The sequence below is a fragment of the Hyperolius riggenbachi genome, chromosome 9 (genome assembly GCF_040937935.1).
Source record: "Hyperolius riggenbachi isolate aHypRig1 chromosome 9, aHypRig1.pri, whole genome shotgun sequence".
NCBI lineage: Eukaryota > Metazoa > Chordata > Amphibia > Anura > Hyperoliidae > Hyperolius > Hyperolius riggenbachi.
In genome coordinates, this window is record NC_090654.1 from 17,003,688 (window position 1) to 17,020,590 (window position 16,903).

A 16,903-nucleotide genomic window follows, 5' to 3' on the forward strand; every position below is an offset into this window, starting at 1 on the left:
GCCTGAAAGAGTGAATTTCTAGGCATGGAAGTGACAGCTTCTGTCTTGTCTGTAGCATGTCAGGAATATAGTAAACATCACTGATAAGTAAATTACATCCATAAAGGTTTTCCTGGCGGAATACAACTTCTGAGAGCAGAGGGAGATAGGAAAAAGGTCAATAGTTCATGTATTTTCATTTAGGGATACTTGATAGGCTGCCACGACAAAACATTCATTCTAATTTGTAAATGTTTAAGTAGAAAATAAAACCATGGGATGTCTTTTAAAAAAGTCATATTTAGGAGTAGGAGGATATAATTAATTGTTTATCTCATCCGTTTACTTTCACCCCAGGTTCACGTTAAAAGATGGTTTATTGATAAATCTTGAAAATATCTCCTGTGTGAAAACCCGTAAGAAAAGTTAATTGCATAGGGGTCTAGGAAAGATAATGGAAGAGATATGTTTTGTGGATTATTTCCAATCCCTGTTGTGGGGATTTTAGCACTGAGGTCTGACACAAAGGATTACATGTTTACCATAAAGTATAAATGCTGTGAAATATGCCGGTGTCAGATACGTAGGTTGAATAAGTCGATAATAAATGGGTCCCAATGTCTCCGTGTAGTGTGTGATTGTGTCTGTTTTGGTTGTGGTTTTTCATGTAGGTTCCGCATCATGTGTCAGACAATAATTGCACACAAGCTCTTCGACTATGTGGTCCTTGCCTTCATCTTTCTCAACTGCATTACCATTGCTTTGGAAAGACCTCAGATTGAGCACAAGAGTACGGTGAGAACCATCTTTACTATCTTGCAAGCTGTGATGCAGCTGTGTTTGATGATTGTAGTAATATATATTTTGACTAAGCCAGTAAATGCGACATTTAAAGGAGCATTGTCAAAAAAAATGTAAAAATGTAAATTACACGTTTATGCATATGTATAAAATGTTTCTGATTTTGCTGTCTCTTATAGTAGGCTGAAAATGTTACAGATCTGACAGGTTTTGGAGTAGTCCATCTACTCTGTATTTTCAAAAGCACTTAAAGGACAGCTGAAGTGAGAGGGATATGGAGGCTGCCATATTTAAGCAATACCAGTTGTCTTCTGATTATCTGCCGCTAATACTTTTAGCCATAGACCCTGAACAAGTATATGCAGATCAGGTTTTTTGGTTGGGGCATCGGTATGAGATGTACGATTCAAAACATAATGTAGATCTTACCACCTCTCTGACGAAGGACGCCGTATAGCGTCTGAAACGCGTAAGCAATTGGTTGAAGGGGAGTGACGTCACCACCAATCAGAAACTGGGGTCCGGACTTCCTGTATCCCACGTGGAACGCGGAAACGTGCGTTCCAGGACCGGGTCGGCTGACCCAGCGCATCTTTTCCAATCCATTGCGCACAGACTCTCCGGGGACGCTGCCGGCCGGAGCTACCTGGATAGAGCGGTCCTGTGTAAATCATCCACGCTCAATCATCCACGCTGAACTATTCACTCTATACCACACACTGCCTACAGCGGAGGTCTGGAGGAACTTGCAATATTATCTACCCGGAGGTGGTAAGATCTACATTATGTTTTGAATTGTACATCTCATACCGATGCCAGCTTATTTTAAAGCAATCTGAATTATCCAGCAAAAGAAAGATATGAACTTTTGGTTGCATTTGACAATTTATCTTGCTCTACACGGAATTCAACAGTTATGGTGATATTTACAGTTTTGAACAAGCTAAAACACGTCAGTTTGTCTCCTGGGGCTGAGGTGACAGTTGAATAGCAGTTTACAATTGAACTTTATCAGCGGTGAATAGCTTTTCACCTGCTGGTTTATTGCAGTGTGACTGTCTGTGTGAATGCTGTACGAAACAGGATCCTGGATATTTCTGTGATTTGTATTTATTGCACAAACTGTATTTGTATATCTGCATATTAAATACCTACCTTTTATTCCACTTGGTCTGAAAAGTACCTTGAGCGCACCTTAGTTATTGTTATATAGACCTGCAGGACAGCCAGGCAACGAGTATTGTTAAAAAGGAAATAAATATGGCAGCTTCCATATACCTCTCACTTCAGTTGTCTTTTAATAAATAGTGTTCAAGCAAGTAAGGCTCTCTTTACACATGACAGAATTTGAGTGTTTCCATTTTTGCAAATTTAAGTTCGCTGCACATCTAATGCAAGTCAACTCAATTTTTTGCAACATAGTAATGGGAAAATTCACATAAAAAACACAAAGGAAGAAGAAGAATTAGAGATGAAAAAACACAAAATTCAGGATTGGAAGTAAAAAAAAGTGCAAAAAAAGGCCAAACATTTTCAGAGATGTCTTTGAAGGCACCCTTTGGCAGGGAATCGGAAAACTTGGGCTCCTGGGGCTAATGGACTATCCCCATAGGCGCTAATGCAAAATATTGCCTATTGGGTGCAAAGAAGAAATGTGGGTGCCTGATAAATAGCGGACCCTGGGCCCGTCCAAGCAACATTTTTTGTTTTGAGATTGTGTTTAGATAAATATCATTTTAAAAATCATTTTAAGAATTATAATATCATAAATTATCATTTTGAACTTTATTATTACTAGTTGGTGAATTACATATATAAAGATTAGGTAGAGAGAATTAGTAATTTCTGAGGACCGCGGTCTTAAACCCCCCCCCCTAGTGTCCAGGCCATTTTTTACAAAATAGGCCACTGCAGCAGGGCCGTACAACTCGGCACACAAGTGATTCCCCCCCCCCCCCTTTTCTGCCCACCAACAGAGCTTTCTGTTGCTGTGCTGAGATCGCTCCCAAAGTGTTTATTTATTTTTTTGCAAATATTTATATCTTTATTTTTTATAATACATTTTCCTATTTTTTATTTATTTTTTTAATCTCTCCCTACCCCCGCCAGACAATCAGCGCAATCGGCTGTCATAGGCTTCAGCCTATGACAGCGGTTCACTTCCCTGCCGCTCAGGGGGACAGCCGTGTCACACGGCTGACCCCCGTTACAGCGCTGCCGTAGATCGCAGCACTGTACCCTATATTAACAGTCTCCTAGTGGCGAGCGCTGCTGGGAGGCTGATGACGGAGCGAAGTTCCATCACTCAAGTGGGGGTACGCGTGCATCAGTGCGCGCGATCACCTGCAATCTCCGCTCCTAGGACTTCACGGCAATTGGAGTGGAGTGGTCCTAGGGCTGCCGCTCCACTCACGCCAATCAGAGTGGAGCGGACGTTAAGCAGTTAAACATAGAACAATACAAAATTCTAAATTTGTATGTACAAGATCAAAACAATAGCCATCGCAAAGTAGCATTGGTGAGGGGATATAAATATGAAGTCATAGCTTGTCACTTACTGTATATAATAAAGTCACAGCAACGGAATAATTCTCCTATACTGTGAAAACAATTCATATCTGTAATTAGAATAGTTTTACAGATGATTTTTTTGGTACCCATAAATTTACTTATATCTCACAGAATTATATATAGATCCGCTGAGGTAGACATAAATTTTGATGCGTTTCGTGAATACAAAACACAGGAAAACTGACTTCCTCAGGAGTAAATTCCTGACTTTCGAGTTCTAGGATTTGTAGTTCAAGTATGCTTAAAAAACAAGAAGAGAATCGAGAGCCCAATATGGTGCAGTATTGTCAGGTAAAATGAAGAGTTCAATACAATTTTATGTATATATACTCACAAACACGGGTTACCCATAGGCAACCACTGTAAATGCAGGTGGGGAGCATTAGGACCTGACCCGACTCAGGTTAAGAAGTCACTCTCTGTAGATAGTAATAATGGCAGTAATAATAATGGCAGTATTTGTATAGCGCCTTTCTCCTGTCGGACTCAAAGCGCTTGCGAGGCAGTCACTAGAGCGCACTCAGTAGGCAGTAGCAGTGTTAAGGAGACTTGCCCAAGAAACTCCTTACTGAAATAGGTGCTGGCTTACTGAACAGGCAGAGCTGAGATTTGAACCCAGGTCTCCTGTGTCAGAGGCAGAGCCCTTAACCATTACACTATCCAGCCACTGCTAGTAGATGGGGATGCACCCCTCCACCCAGGGTGGACTAGAAGATCAGCAAAAACTTGGTATACAGAGGCGCCAGAGTAGAGTAAAACGTTTTAAAAAACCACTTAAAAGCAGAGGACGATGTTAGGGTGGACTTACCCTCCCTCTTACAAACCTCCAAGACAGAGGTGCTCAAACCTATTGCTTAACCCACTGAGTTGTGCTCCTATTTTTGCCTGAGGAAGCGGGGGTCACGCCCGCGAAATGCATCGCATTTGTGGAGTTGAATAAATTATTTGTCAATTCTGTTTTATCGACACTCAAGTGAGTTTTCTTTTTTTGTAAGAGGGAGGTAAGTCCACCCTAACACCCCCCTCTGCTTTTAAGCGGTTTTAAAAAACGTTTTACTCTACTCTGGCGCCTCTGTATACCGAGTTTTTTTATAGTTCAAGGTGTAGGCTGGTATCCCTATAGATCAAGGAAATAACAACATTATATATATATATATATTTTTTTTTTTGCAGGGTTTATATTTAAGAGTGTTTTGTGAACGTGTGAAAATGTGTTATGGTGTACATCTAATGAAAGTCAATGGAGAATCACACTTCTGCTAAAATTCACATTTCTGTGTGCACAGTGCATAAAAAAGAAAAACAACTTTACTTCTTGCAGCATAAATTGAATGTTATCTCCCTTTGACTTTCATTATCCACTCTAAAAATCATCCATGAACAACCAAATGCAAATTTTAACATTAAAAAAAGGAATGAAAAGGACATTCAGTTTTTAGAAAATAAAAAAATGTGAACTTTGCCTAGAGTAAATACTGAGAATCCCCCATGGTGGGATGAACTAGTCTAAAATCTGTCAGTCATTTTTACTGCTTACTGTAAGCAACAGCATCATAGGAGACACGTAAATTATAGCGCATTTTACTCTGGGACAAACGTACATATTTTAAGTATGTGTACAGATTGAATCAGTAATTAAAGGGGCACTATGGCGAAAAATCGTAAAATTTTAAATATGTGCAAACATATACAAATAAGAAGTACGTTTTTTCCATCGTAAAATGAGCCATAAATTACTTTTCGCCTATGTTGCTGTCACTTACAGTAGGTAGTAGAAATATGACAGAAGCAACAAGTTTTGGACTAGTCCATCTCTTCATAGGGGATTCTCAGGCATTTATTTATTTTTAAAAGCACTTAGTGAATGGCAGTTGCTCTGTCCAACTGCCAAAAAACTGTGTAGGGAGCAGGGAGGCTGGGCAGCATCGTTGTTCAAATCCTTTTTAGGGAATATCTTTATAAAGAATAAAAGCCTTGCTCAGAATCCCCTATGAAGAGATGGACTAGTCCAAAACCTGTCACTTCTGTCAGATTTGTACTACCTACTGTAAGTGACAGCAACATAGGAGAAAAGTAATTTATGTCTCATTTTACTCTGGAAAAATTGTACTTCTTATTTGTCTATGTATGCACATATTTTACATTTTACAATTTTTCGCCATAGTGCCCCTTTAAATTTGGCTAATTTTCCTGAAAGCAGTCCTTTAACCACTTTAGAAACGTGGTTGTGTAACACAGCAAAAGTATCCTGGCTGCAGTATCAGCGACTGTCCTGCTGTTGGGGAAGAATTACGATAACTGCATGTTAATGAGTTATATCATTTTCTGTAATATTCTGTGACTGACATGAAAAAACAAGTTAGGCATATAAAAATACAATTCAAAATCTACAGGGAAAAAAAATAAAAAAAAATAATAATAATATAACAAGCAAAAATCTAAAATGTCAAGAATTTCAATAGCATCATCCTGATATTGTGTCACCTATGCAAAATCATCTACACTGCATGTCACATTTTATAATTTACACCATGGCGGGTATAGAAAATTCATCATAATAATAATAAAATAGAAACCAGCTGAAAAAGCAGTTTATGACAGCTGAAAAGTAACAGGCTAATGAAATCTGCTCTGTATATTCTCATCCACTGCAACTTATGAAAGCACTGAGGTCTGATCTTAGGTAATCTTTTCTTACAATTGTCATTCTCAAGCGCCAGTGTGACATTGTTTTAGAGCGTATCAGTTTTGACTTTATATTGCGATCTCAAAACTGCAACCGGCAGAATATACTCTGATGAATGATAAAGGAGGCAAGTCAAAAAATCTGCAAACACACAAAAATGCTTCTTGAAACCCCATTTATTTGTTTTAAAGGCTACCGGACCTAAAGCAAAGCTACCTAAGGTAGGCACAGAGGTATGATCATGCTCGATCTGCACATCTCTTTGCATCGTCAGTTCCTCTCCTCATTCCCCCCAACCCCCGTAATCCCTCCTTGAAACAATAGGCTTCGGGCTAAAGTCAAACTGTCTGAAAGGAAAAGGTTGACTTCCTGTCATTTTCCCTCCTATCGCCCTCCCATTTTCTCCTCTGAAAGTTTGTGAATAGGGTGGGGTAGAGGAAGAAATGAGAGGGTGATAGGAGAAAACATCGTAACATGTCTTTCTCTTCCCATCTGGAAATGCTACAAGTCAGATTTTTCAAGAAGTGATTACAGAGACCAGGGGGAACTAGGGGAGGAATGGACACGTCACACAGGTAGGTAGATGCAGTAAGAGAACAACTGTGCTTATCTTACTTCCCAAGGAAGTCAGATAGAATCAATAATTGGGTCTTCAGGGAAGGCCTGAGGCCATAACAGACTAACAGTATAGAAAACAGGGTGAATGCAAAATGATGTAAAATATTATGTATAAAAATATATCCTACTGGCCATGCCAAGAATTTTAAATAATTAATATAATTTTTTTTATATGCGTGTTCATAGATTACTTAATAAAACTAATGGTTTTTAAAATTATCTACCATTCCTCAATAGGAAACACACAATTAAAAAAATGTCTTAAAGATCCATTGGATTGGAAATCTTTATCAGTTGTAATAATGGATCTTGATATGCAAGAATCTTTGACATGGTGGCTAACTGGCTAGCCGTCTTCCTTTTGCAGCACTAGAATCCCAGTTAGCAAAGTTTCTGCAGCCAATTAGAATGTTCTCCGTGACTTCACATGTTTTGCCTCCGGGCACTCATTTCTCCCCACAGGTTGAGAAGTTAATCGGTTTCCCCCCAAGTTGACTCTAGACTGTTGAAGAGACATTAAACTGTGTGCTCCTTTGAGGGACACTTATCAACCTGAATTGCCCGATGTACTCTTTAAAGGGCTGTTGAAAATATCTTTAGCACTGCATAAATCCATAATAATAATAATTTAAAAAAAATACAGAAATCAATAATGTATTAGATCTTTCCAAAATTGACCAACATGTGGCCAGCTTGAGACATGTAAGGGTAGTTGGAGGTCCACATGCATTGTGCCCACTTAATTGAGCTGACAGCTCCATAAACAACATGAATATATCTTCCAATGCCTTTATTGTAGAATATATCTCTCTGGTCAATGAAACCAAGCTTAAACTAGCGATCTTTCAACTTTAAATGTTTCCAAAAGAACTGATAAGACTACTTTTGGCTGATGTGAGGTTCTGTGGTTTGATGAACCTTGTAACCTTGAAGTTTTGTAATGAAAATACAAGTACTCAGCTAAGGAGGAGACCCAGAACCACCAGGTCTTCAAATAGTGGACTAAAAGACACCAAAAAGTGCTGTAATTAAAAAATGTACAAAGTTCGGTGTTGTCCTATTGCAGTCCACTATCTCTCTCAACTGAGCATTATGGGTGTTGTATCCTGGACAAGAGAAAGAGATTACATGAGATAATTTCCTCTTGTCCAAAATGCAACATGGGTCACTTTAGGACAGTGGTGAGTCCATGCAAATCATTAATTTTGTTCTTTGAGAGCCAAGCACAGATCAAAAACTGCTACTTAGTAGCACACGTGTATCTCTTAATTACACAGAATCAATCATGTAATTTACATATCATTTTTTTAGGGTATTTTTGACTTACTCATTTCAGGTTGCGGATTTGGATTTTATTTAGATTATGGATTTAGATGGTCCTGTACATGGTAAGGTAGGGATATTGGGTACCACCAAGATTGTATTTACTGTTGTAAAAGAAATTCAAATGTCCTCTACTCAGATACTGCAAAGAACAGCATTGTCTACCTTTGGCCCAAGGCCTCATTTCCTGTAATCGGCAGCTGTTGTAAGCGTTCTTGCTGCTTCTCTGCCATCCTTTCTATGGTGCCAAATGGGGACATTAATAGCACAGTTAGCAAATGCACTCATAAGTTGCAGCGAGGAAGAGCGATCATTGGGCTGTGAGAAATTGTCTCAACCACCGTGCTCAGATACAACTTAATGGGGCGCCTCTCCGCAGCCCGTGCTGAGCGCAAGCAAGCGCTCGGCTAGGGAGTAAGAGCAGCTGACAGGTGGTGAATTCACGACCTGTCAGATGCTCATGGAAAAGAGGCCTTAAATAATGGTGTTTGATCACTAACCCTTGTTACACAATAGAGATCAACTGGTTCACATGGTCATATAGGCTCTGTAAATGATTCTATATTTGTCATGGTTGAGCGTAAGTCCATGGTGTCAAACAGTGGTAGACCTATCCTCATCCAAGCCACGGTGTCTTAGTCTGAATTTTTTTGTTTCGTAAGATGGGTTGAATTTGATTACTTGGGATTACCCAGGCCACAGCTCATGGATGAAACCAACTGGTGACTGTTAATCAATTGACAGGAAGCAAATACAACCAAAATCTGATGCATAAGAAAGAAGAACTGGAAACTTTATTCAAAACTGAGAAAAAAATGCTACGAGACGTAGCAAGATACAGCAATCAGGATACAGTCAATCGGACGGGCATACTGAACACAATATAGAGAAGACAACATTGGGAGCAGCAGGATATAACAACCAAAACACAGCAACAATAATAGGAGCAAGGTTTACAAATTTAAGCCTGAAAACCAACAGGAAGTGTAGATATGAAGCTTGCTCCTTCTCAAACAGAACGTTATACTACCTTGGTTATGTCACATGAATATATGGAATGCCACTGTGTGCCAAACAGCTTCAGATGTGACAGATGTATAGTACAGAAGATATAAAGTCGAAGGGAAGAAAACCCACATGTTTTGTAGGAAGTTAGAGGGAAGTCTTGCTCTTTTATGGTTGCTTCTTCTTGAGACTTAAAGGATACTCGAGAAGACATGTGACATGATGAGATAGACATGTGTATGTACAGTGCCTAGCACACACATGCTGTGTTGCATTTTTTCTTTCTCTGCCTGAAAAATCAGGTATGCAAGTGACAGTTTCTCTCTGAGTCAGGACTGGGTCAGACTACAGTATAACCCTCACTGATAAGGAAAATACAGCCACACAACACTTTCCTAGCAGAAAATGGCTTCAGAGAGCAGAATAGAGGTAAAGAGGGTTAATAGTTCATAGATTTGAGCTCTGGCATACTTCGATGAATGTGTCACTGAGCAGAAACAATTAAACAGTAAAAACTTAAAAAGTAGATTTAACGAGAACCTGAACTGACAATAGTCAAAACAACCATACACAGGTCATACTTACCTCCTGTGTAGTCTACTCCTCAATCTCTTTCTCCTCTCCTGCCTCCCATTCGTCCACTGTGATCAATGGAATTCTCTGTCCTCCATTTTGAAAATGGACATTACCCCATAACAGCATCCTGGTCAGCACACTGTTACACTGTAATATCACCCACTTGAGCCATAGGGAAACATGGACATTACCTTGCACATTCAGTTGTAACTGACAACTGTTGATATATAACTGACAGCAACTGGTATATTTCAGTTGTGCCAAAATATTGTCAGAACTGGACGGGATCACTGTAAGAAGAAAATAGTGAGCCTCTAAGAGGAACTGATGGCGAGGTAAGTATGTAATATTCATTTGCAGCTACATCATGTGTTTATTTTAAATAATTTTACTCGCTTCAGGTTCCTTTAAATAGAAAATAAATCTGTGAGATATCCACAAAAAAGTCATTTCTAGAAGAAAGAGGATAGATGCAATAGTTTATCACACCAGTTAATTTTCACCTCAGGTGTCCTTTAACCTCATAGCAAAACCTACTATTGCTAAGATGGGAAGAAAGGAGTATTTACAGATGAAACCTGCCTTACATGAAGAGGGGCCACAGACAACCTCACAGTTGGATACATAATGGGAATTTGTTCTAGCTGAAGTTCATTTTGTTCTAAAAGTACAGTGCAGTGTTGGCTCTCAATTTTCTCATCCATATTCAAAAAGACAGACCTAAGTGGTCTTCCAGAAGTATGTAGTAGTAATACTAGTTCCCTGGTCTCAAATAGCCTAATTATTTTAATCATTGCCAAATTCCCGGAAAGGCCTGGGCCTTGGGTAGCTGGACATGGAAGTGAGGCTGCTGCAGAGCAGGATCATCCACCAGGCAACCTGGGCAATTGATTGGGGTCTAGTGGGTGTCCAGGGGCCCACATGCCAGCTTCTTTGACCTCTCTCCACTTCAGCTTACCAAAAGGATCACAAGGGAACCCCAAATTTACTACCTAGGGCCCCATTACATCTTAATCCATATTTGGGCAGCTGCACATAGAAAAGGAGAATGCCAGTTGAAAAAGGAGGTTGAAATAGGGTAGAGGATGGCAGCTGCCCTGTACATTAAGAGAGGGGATGCTGTACATAGATAGTACACATTGAATGGGGAATATGCACATGAAATTGAGGGGCACAGCTGCACATGGAAGGCGAGAAACAAGAAAAAAAGTATAAATCTGGCCTTGCAAGGACGGGTGTCTTTATAAGAGAAGTACACATGAACCAAATGAAACTGTGAGATTTTTTTCTCAATCTCAGCGTACACCCGGTACTTTGACCCAACTTTGACAGACTGGCTGCAATGCAGCACTACTGTATTGGGTTAGGTTTGCATAATCGTTTAATACTCTTATTTTTCTTTATTCTTCTTTAACAGATTCAATAATGCTTATTATACAAAGGTATACCACAAATACGCAAACATTTTTCCTACCTAACACCCCTAATCCCTGTAAACATACACACTTCCATTCACCACCCATTCACCACCCAAAACATTATGTTCCCTAAAAATCTCCATCAGGGTTGGTCAGCTTGGATTCAATCTTATGGGTAATGCTTCCGTAACTCAATTATGACAAGATGGCATACCGGGAAAAAAAATTCTACCTAGGGAGTTGCATCTGAATGAGAGCCAAACTAGGGTGGACACGGACCTCCCTCAAAAAAGATACCCGGTTGCCAGACCCTCATGCTAAATCCGGTCCTACAATATTTCCAACCCCAGCACCTCTCAAGTGCACAAACCGTACTCTCCGGCTGGAGTCAGCAGATCACTACACTACTTCCCTTTGCTTTTCTTTTCTTTCTTTCCTCTCCTCTCCATGGGGTATAAAAAAAAATAGAAATACTATACGGAGTCTGTAAACCGGACCCTGGGGCTCTGTCTTCAAAAAAACAAAAAACGGTGAGATTCTGTAGAGAAAAAGTGGCATTCACTTGTAGAGTCAAGCCATGCACTTTTAGGAAGAAATGTCATTTGATTAGTTTATTTTCACCTTGGGTGTCCTTTAATCTATATGCGCTGCATGAGAAAGAAGTTGAAATGGTGTTGAGTCATTTGACATTACCCAATTAGATACAGTTTACTTTGTTGTGTTAATTTGTTTTTACCTAATGCACATCATATTACACAAACATAGCGTGCAACATTTAGTTAATATTAGTGGATCACGAGATAAGTGTGCACTTAAAAATTAGACTTTAAATATTAACACTCTAATGGCTTTTAATGAATGTATCCCCAAAGTAGCCAGGGCATTTTAACAGTTTGGTCATTTTATTCTTTAGTTCAGGTGTCTAGCCATGTCCTCCGAGACATTGGAGGACTGTTTTGAAAAGGACACTGTGACATGGCATATTCAAAAAAAAAAAAGAAAATACCACCATTCAGATAAAATAAATCCCTGAAATCAGAGCAAAATAATGGCTTTGTATGTTCTAAATAGCTTAATAAAATGTTATATCATGCATGTTATTAGACCCCATATATATAAACGTATTAACTATTAGTGCAGTGATCACAAGGGACCTCTCGGAAAAGAATCAAGGTAGTATATTTATTAATTTAAATTAAATTGCTTACAAAAGGGAGGGATGCATGACCTCGAGTTGCGTCAAGGTCTTGTCAAGCTATTTTTTCTTTAAGACACAGGCCCATATGCAATTAACTTTTTCTCCTGAGTTATATCCTAGGAGATACTTTTGATCTTCCCTTTCAAATAACTTTTAAGACTATTACAATTGAAAAAGTACCCCAAAGTTTTTTTGTTTTTTTTTAAAGTACTATCAAAATTATTTTGAGTATTTTCTTGCTTGCTGGGGGTTTAACAGCAAATTGCATATGGCCCCTATTATATATAAAAAAAGATACAGCAACATAATGAATACAAATACTGTGCCATATTATTATGTGCAGGGCATTTTTTTAATCTAACCCTGGCCTTTTTTTTAACTTGCCTTTAAAACATTTTAAGTTGAGTTATTCTTGACACAGTTGAGGCAAATGATGCAACCAAAGTATCATATTATTACATAGTGTAAATATCCAAAATCAGGAGAGGAATCTGTACGCTTTAAAACTCCATTAACGTACTCATTGGTGCAGGATCTGGTGAGCTAAACCATGTTAAACAGCAAGGAAGGGATCCACAAACTTCAGCTGAGTTTGTAAAAAGCCGGTTATCTATATTGAAAAAAATCCACACGTAAGACTTCTACATCCAAAAGGTCATTCAGATGCATATCGGGCTCTAGGTGTACCCTTAGTCATAGCTTCAATGACTATGACTAAGGGCACACCTTGAGCCCAATATGTGCCAGTTTGACCCTGTGGATGTCAATGTCTTATGTGTGGGTTTTTTTTTTTTTTGCAATAAAGATAACCAGCTTTTTACAAATTCATCTGAAGGTTGCGGATCACTTACTTGCTAATTGGTGTAAATTTCCTTTAAACACTTTAAAGAGACTCTGAAGCCTCTTTAAAAATCATTTTTTAGCTCTTATTTATGTTAAAGATCTATGCCTGACCTAAAACACCGCTATCCTGTGGCTGAACAAGGGTTTTTTTACCCTCAAAACCTAGGCCCCCTTCTGGCTCTGCTATAATGACTCAGCTATAATGATTCCTGAGCAAAGCCAGACTGAATGCTCAGTCAGGGATTTTATCAGGGCTGGTAACAAGCAGGCTGAGCAGTGAAGGATGAAGCAGAGAGTAGGGTAGGTGTTTTCTCTAATGTTCCCACTGATATATAGGGTAAAATACACAAGGGTGCTTCGTCTCTGGTTCACTTTAATGTGTTAAGCAAAATAGTGTAATTAAGATTGGGATATTTTTTCCATCTTATTTGTAATGAAGAACTTATTCACTATCCTTTTCTAAATCTAATGTATGTTGATAAACCATTTGCCTCATGTAGGGAAGAATGATATAATATACATTAGAGCAATGGACACAATAAAGACACTCTAAGGCTCAACACACACCATACAATCTTGGTTGTTCAATCTTACCACTTTCATGTAGTATAAGAGCTTATCCAATCAATCATTCAAGGTATTATCAATCTGTTGGCCCTTATACTACATAGATTTGGTAAATCTGTACAACCAAGATTGCATGGTGTGTGTTGAGCTTAAACAAGGAATTTGTGCCGTGGATGATGACAGCACATTCACTGTCACCATGCATTGTATGAATCCGTCATAGTGTAGACCAAGCCTTAAAGAGGACCTGAAGTGAGAGGGATATGGAGGTTGACATATAAATGTAATTATTCACATTGCCTGGCTGTCCTGATGATCCTCTGCCTCTAATACTTTTAGCCATAGACCGTGAGCAAGCATGCAGATCAGGTGCCTGGCTATCTGACAGAGGTGCCTGGCTCTTCTACTGACCATATATGCGATTGCTCCAATGTTATTGCCTGATGAAGCGGGATCAAACCTGTGAAACGCATTGCATATTTGGAGTTTATAAATAAAATATATTGACTGTCTTTACTACAGTCATTGTGTGTCTACTTGGAGGAGGTAAGTCCACCACTACCTCCTCTATTTACCAAGAATTTGGTTTTTAAGCTCGTTTGGCTTCCTTTTATCCTTTTGGCACCTCTGAGGGTTGAACCCCATTTTTTCGTCTACAGAGAGTGACTTCTTATTCCTGAGTGGGGTCAGGAAAATTTCCCCACCTGCCTTTACAGTGGTTGCCTAATGGTAACCCTGGTGTGTGAGTATTAATATTTACTCTATCTAGTAACCATTTACCAGTACATATTAAACTATTGGGGCTTTGGTGTTCATTGTTTTTTGTTTCCACTCAGGTACAAGAAGTCACTCTCTGTAGACAGGAAAGTTGGGGATAACACCCCTCCACCAGGGGTAGACTAGACTAGATACAAAGGTTTGAACAGAGGCGCCAATGTAGAGTAAAAACGTCTAAAAACAGTTTAAAGGGGTAGGTTGGTGGCCTTACCTCCCTCAAGGTTAAACAGACAAGGATTTGTTATTTTATTACAAAAATAACATTTATTTGTAGCTCCAATATGCAACACGTTTCACAGGCAAGGTCCCGCTTCATCATGCAATCAATGGAGAAAAGAACTAGCTGCTGTCTGTATCGCAAGCTTAATGCCTCTGACACTACTGATGCCAAAGAGTTCAGCAGGACTGCCAGGCCACTGGTATTGTTTAAAAGGAGATAAATATGACAGCCTCCATATACCTCTCACTTCAGGTTCCCTTTAAGTTATTCTGTAATATTTGATTGGTAGTAAACATTCCATTCATTTATTTTCTGTAAATGTCAGCAAAATTCCAAAGCTCTTGAAGAACTAGTTATAACAGCATTTTGTGTCAAGGAACTGGCGTGGTAAGACCATTATGATGAACCTCTATAGATAAGAGGTTCATTTCTCCAAGTAAGCATGGAGCAATCTCCCAAGGGAGCGTATCTGCAAAGCAAGGCTAAACATACGAGAATTCGATGCATGGATCTTGGAATAACTAGGGAAGCAGATCTACGATTCAATCTTGCATTGTAAGCAGAGCTCTGCTATGTGTAGTACACCAGGAAATGACTAAACCGTTAACCCTTTAGCAGACAATTTATTTAGAGGCTTGTTTGTTATATTTCCTTGCTTCTAATTAGTGCTGCTGTAATATGTATTTATGGCCACTTGCCACTAGGGGTCAGTGTGAGACAATAACAGAGGACTTCTGCTTTCAGTTTCTATATTTTCTGCTAGGAAAGAGACATCAAAGCATTCCAAGAATTTTCAGCACAAGGAGTTCAAAAGCAGTGCACTTATCTCAAATGAGATAACTTTATTGAAGCTGCTAATGGTTAAATGTGACACTAGAAGTTGTTTGCTTTGGAATGAGAGAAACTTGATAATTCTCAACTACTAGTTGAGTAAAGTAAAGTTTCCAGTTCTATAAAAGTTGTTCTCTTTTTATTGCCTGAAACATTCAAAAGGATTTCCTTCAGAGGTAAAGTGGAAACACAATTTCCTTCCCTGTTTCTCTCTGCAATAATATGACCCCTGGACCTGTGAGAGGATTTGTTGAGATACAACATTCATCGTACAAACCAGAACTGGCACTGGAAGAGCAACACTAGAACATGCTTATCTAAGCGTTTGTAGTCTGAAGATGCTGAATCATATTCTCTACCTTTGCCTCCTTTTATTGAAGACCGTTAAGGAAATCATTTGGATCAATGGGATTTACAAACTGCCACAGATAAAGTCTTAGCAAAAATGCAGTGTCTATGGATAGCCCAGCCGTTAGTGTTGCCTATTGCAAGATCGGTTGACTTTCTATAGTAATGCAACCCTTGTGGCAGGCCGGGTGCACTAACATCTTTGGCAATAACTGACCAAACTTCATAATGTAAATACAATCTAAGAAAACATAGACAGGAGCTAGCTGTCTGGATGATAAATGTTTCCTGGATGGTGGATTTTAAACCATATGTAGAAGAATCTAGCAAGGATAACACCATGTTTAGCAAGATACAACATTGGTGATGTTGCCAAGCCCCCAGCAGCCATGGAACAGCCGGGTGAAGAAGCCAGAATGCCGTGAGGATGTACAAACTATTTATAGCAGATTGCAGACTGTACAAGCGGTGTACCTGCTTCATGAGCAGTTGGTTGGTGTAGGCCACAAACGTTGCCTGATGGTCGTTTCACTCAAACGCGCTTCTCAAAGGCAAAAATCCCATGCTATACACGGCGCTACTAGTACTATGGCTTGACCATCAGCTGAAACTTTAGGTACTTTAAAAGTTCTGTGCATAGGCAATGAGCATCGGGTTAAGTTGTGTGACCTCTGTGGCACTGAAGTTCCCTGCATGCCATGTAGATGTAATCAGCAGAAGGGACAGAGTCTAGCCCAGGCATGGGCAAACTCGGCCCTCCAGCTGTTATGGAACTACAAGTCCCACAATGCATTTGCCTTTATGAGTCATGACTGTGGCTGTCAGACTCCTGCAATGCATTGTGGAACTTGTAGTTCCTCAACAGCTGGAGGGCCAAGTTTGCCCATGCCTGGTCTAGCCCCTAGAAAAGGCAGGCTTGCCAAAATGAGCAGTGGTGGTAAAACAAGAGAACCAGAGTTTTCCTAAAGAAGATATGTGGGGTGCACTATTACTCTAGTAAACTTAAAATAACTATTTCCTAGAAACTGGAATTCATTTAGATTAGCCTTATAGGAATCTCCTGTTAGTGGGAAGAATAGATCATACTCTTGGGTATACAAAGCAGGAATGCACCATTTGTGAACACATACGGCGAGCCTGTA

At 39.4% G+C, this 16,903-nt stretch overlaps 1 protein-coding gene across 2 annotated transcripts in view; it reads left to right on the forward strand.

Annotated features, from left to right (window-relative positions):
* The window catches only part of CACNA1I (calcium voltage-gated channel subunit alpha1 I), a 614,989-nt gene that overhangs the window by 421,663 nt on the left and 176,423 nt on the right, over positions 1-16,903 (forward strand). For both annotated transcript variants that reach the window (XM_068252020.1, XM_068252021.1), the window contains one exon: positions 651-774. In XM_068252020.1, the coding sequence (XP_068108121.1) occupies positions 651-774 (124 nt within the window). The remainder of the gene's footprint in view (positions 1-650; positions 775-16,903) is intronic.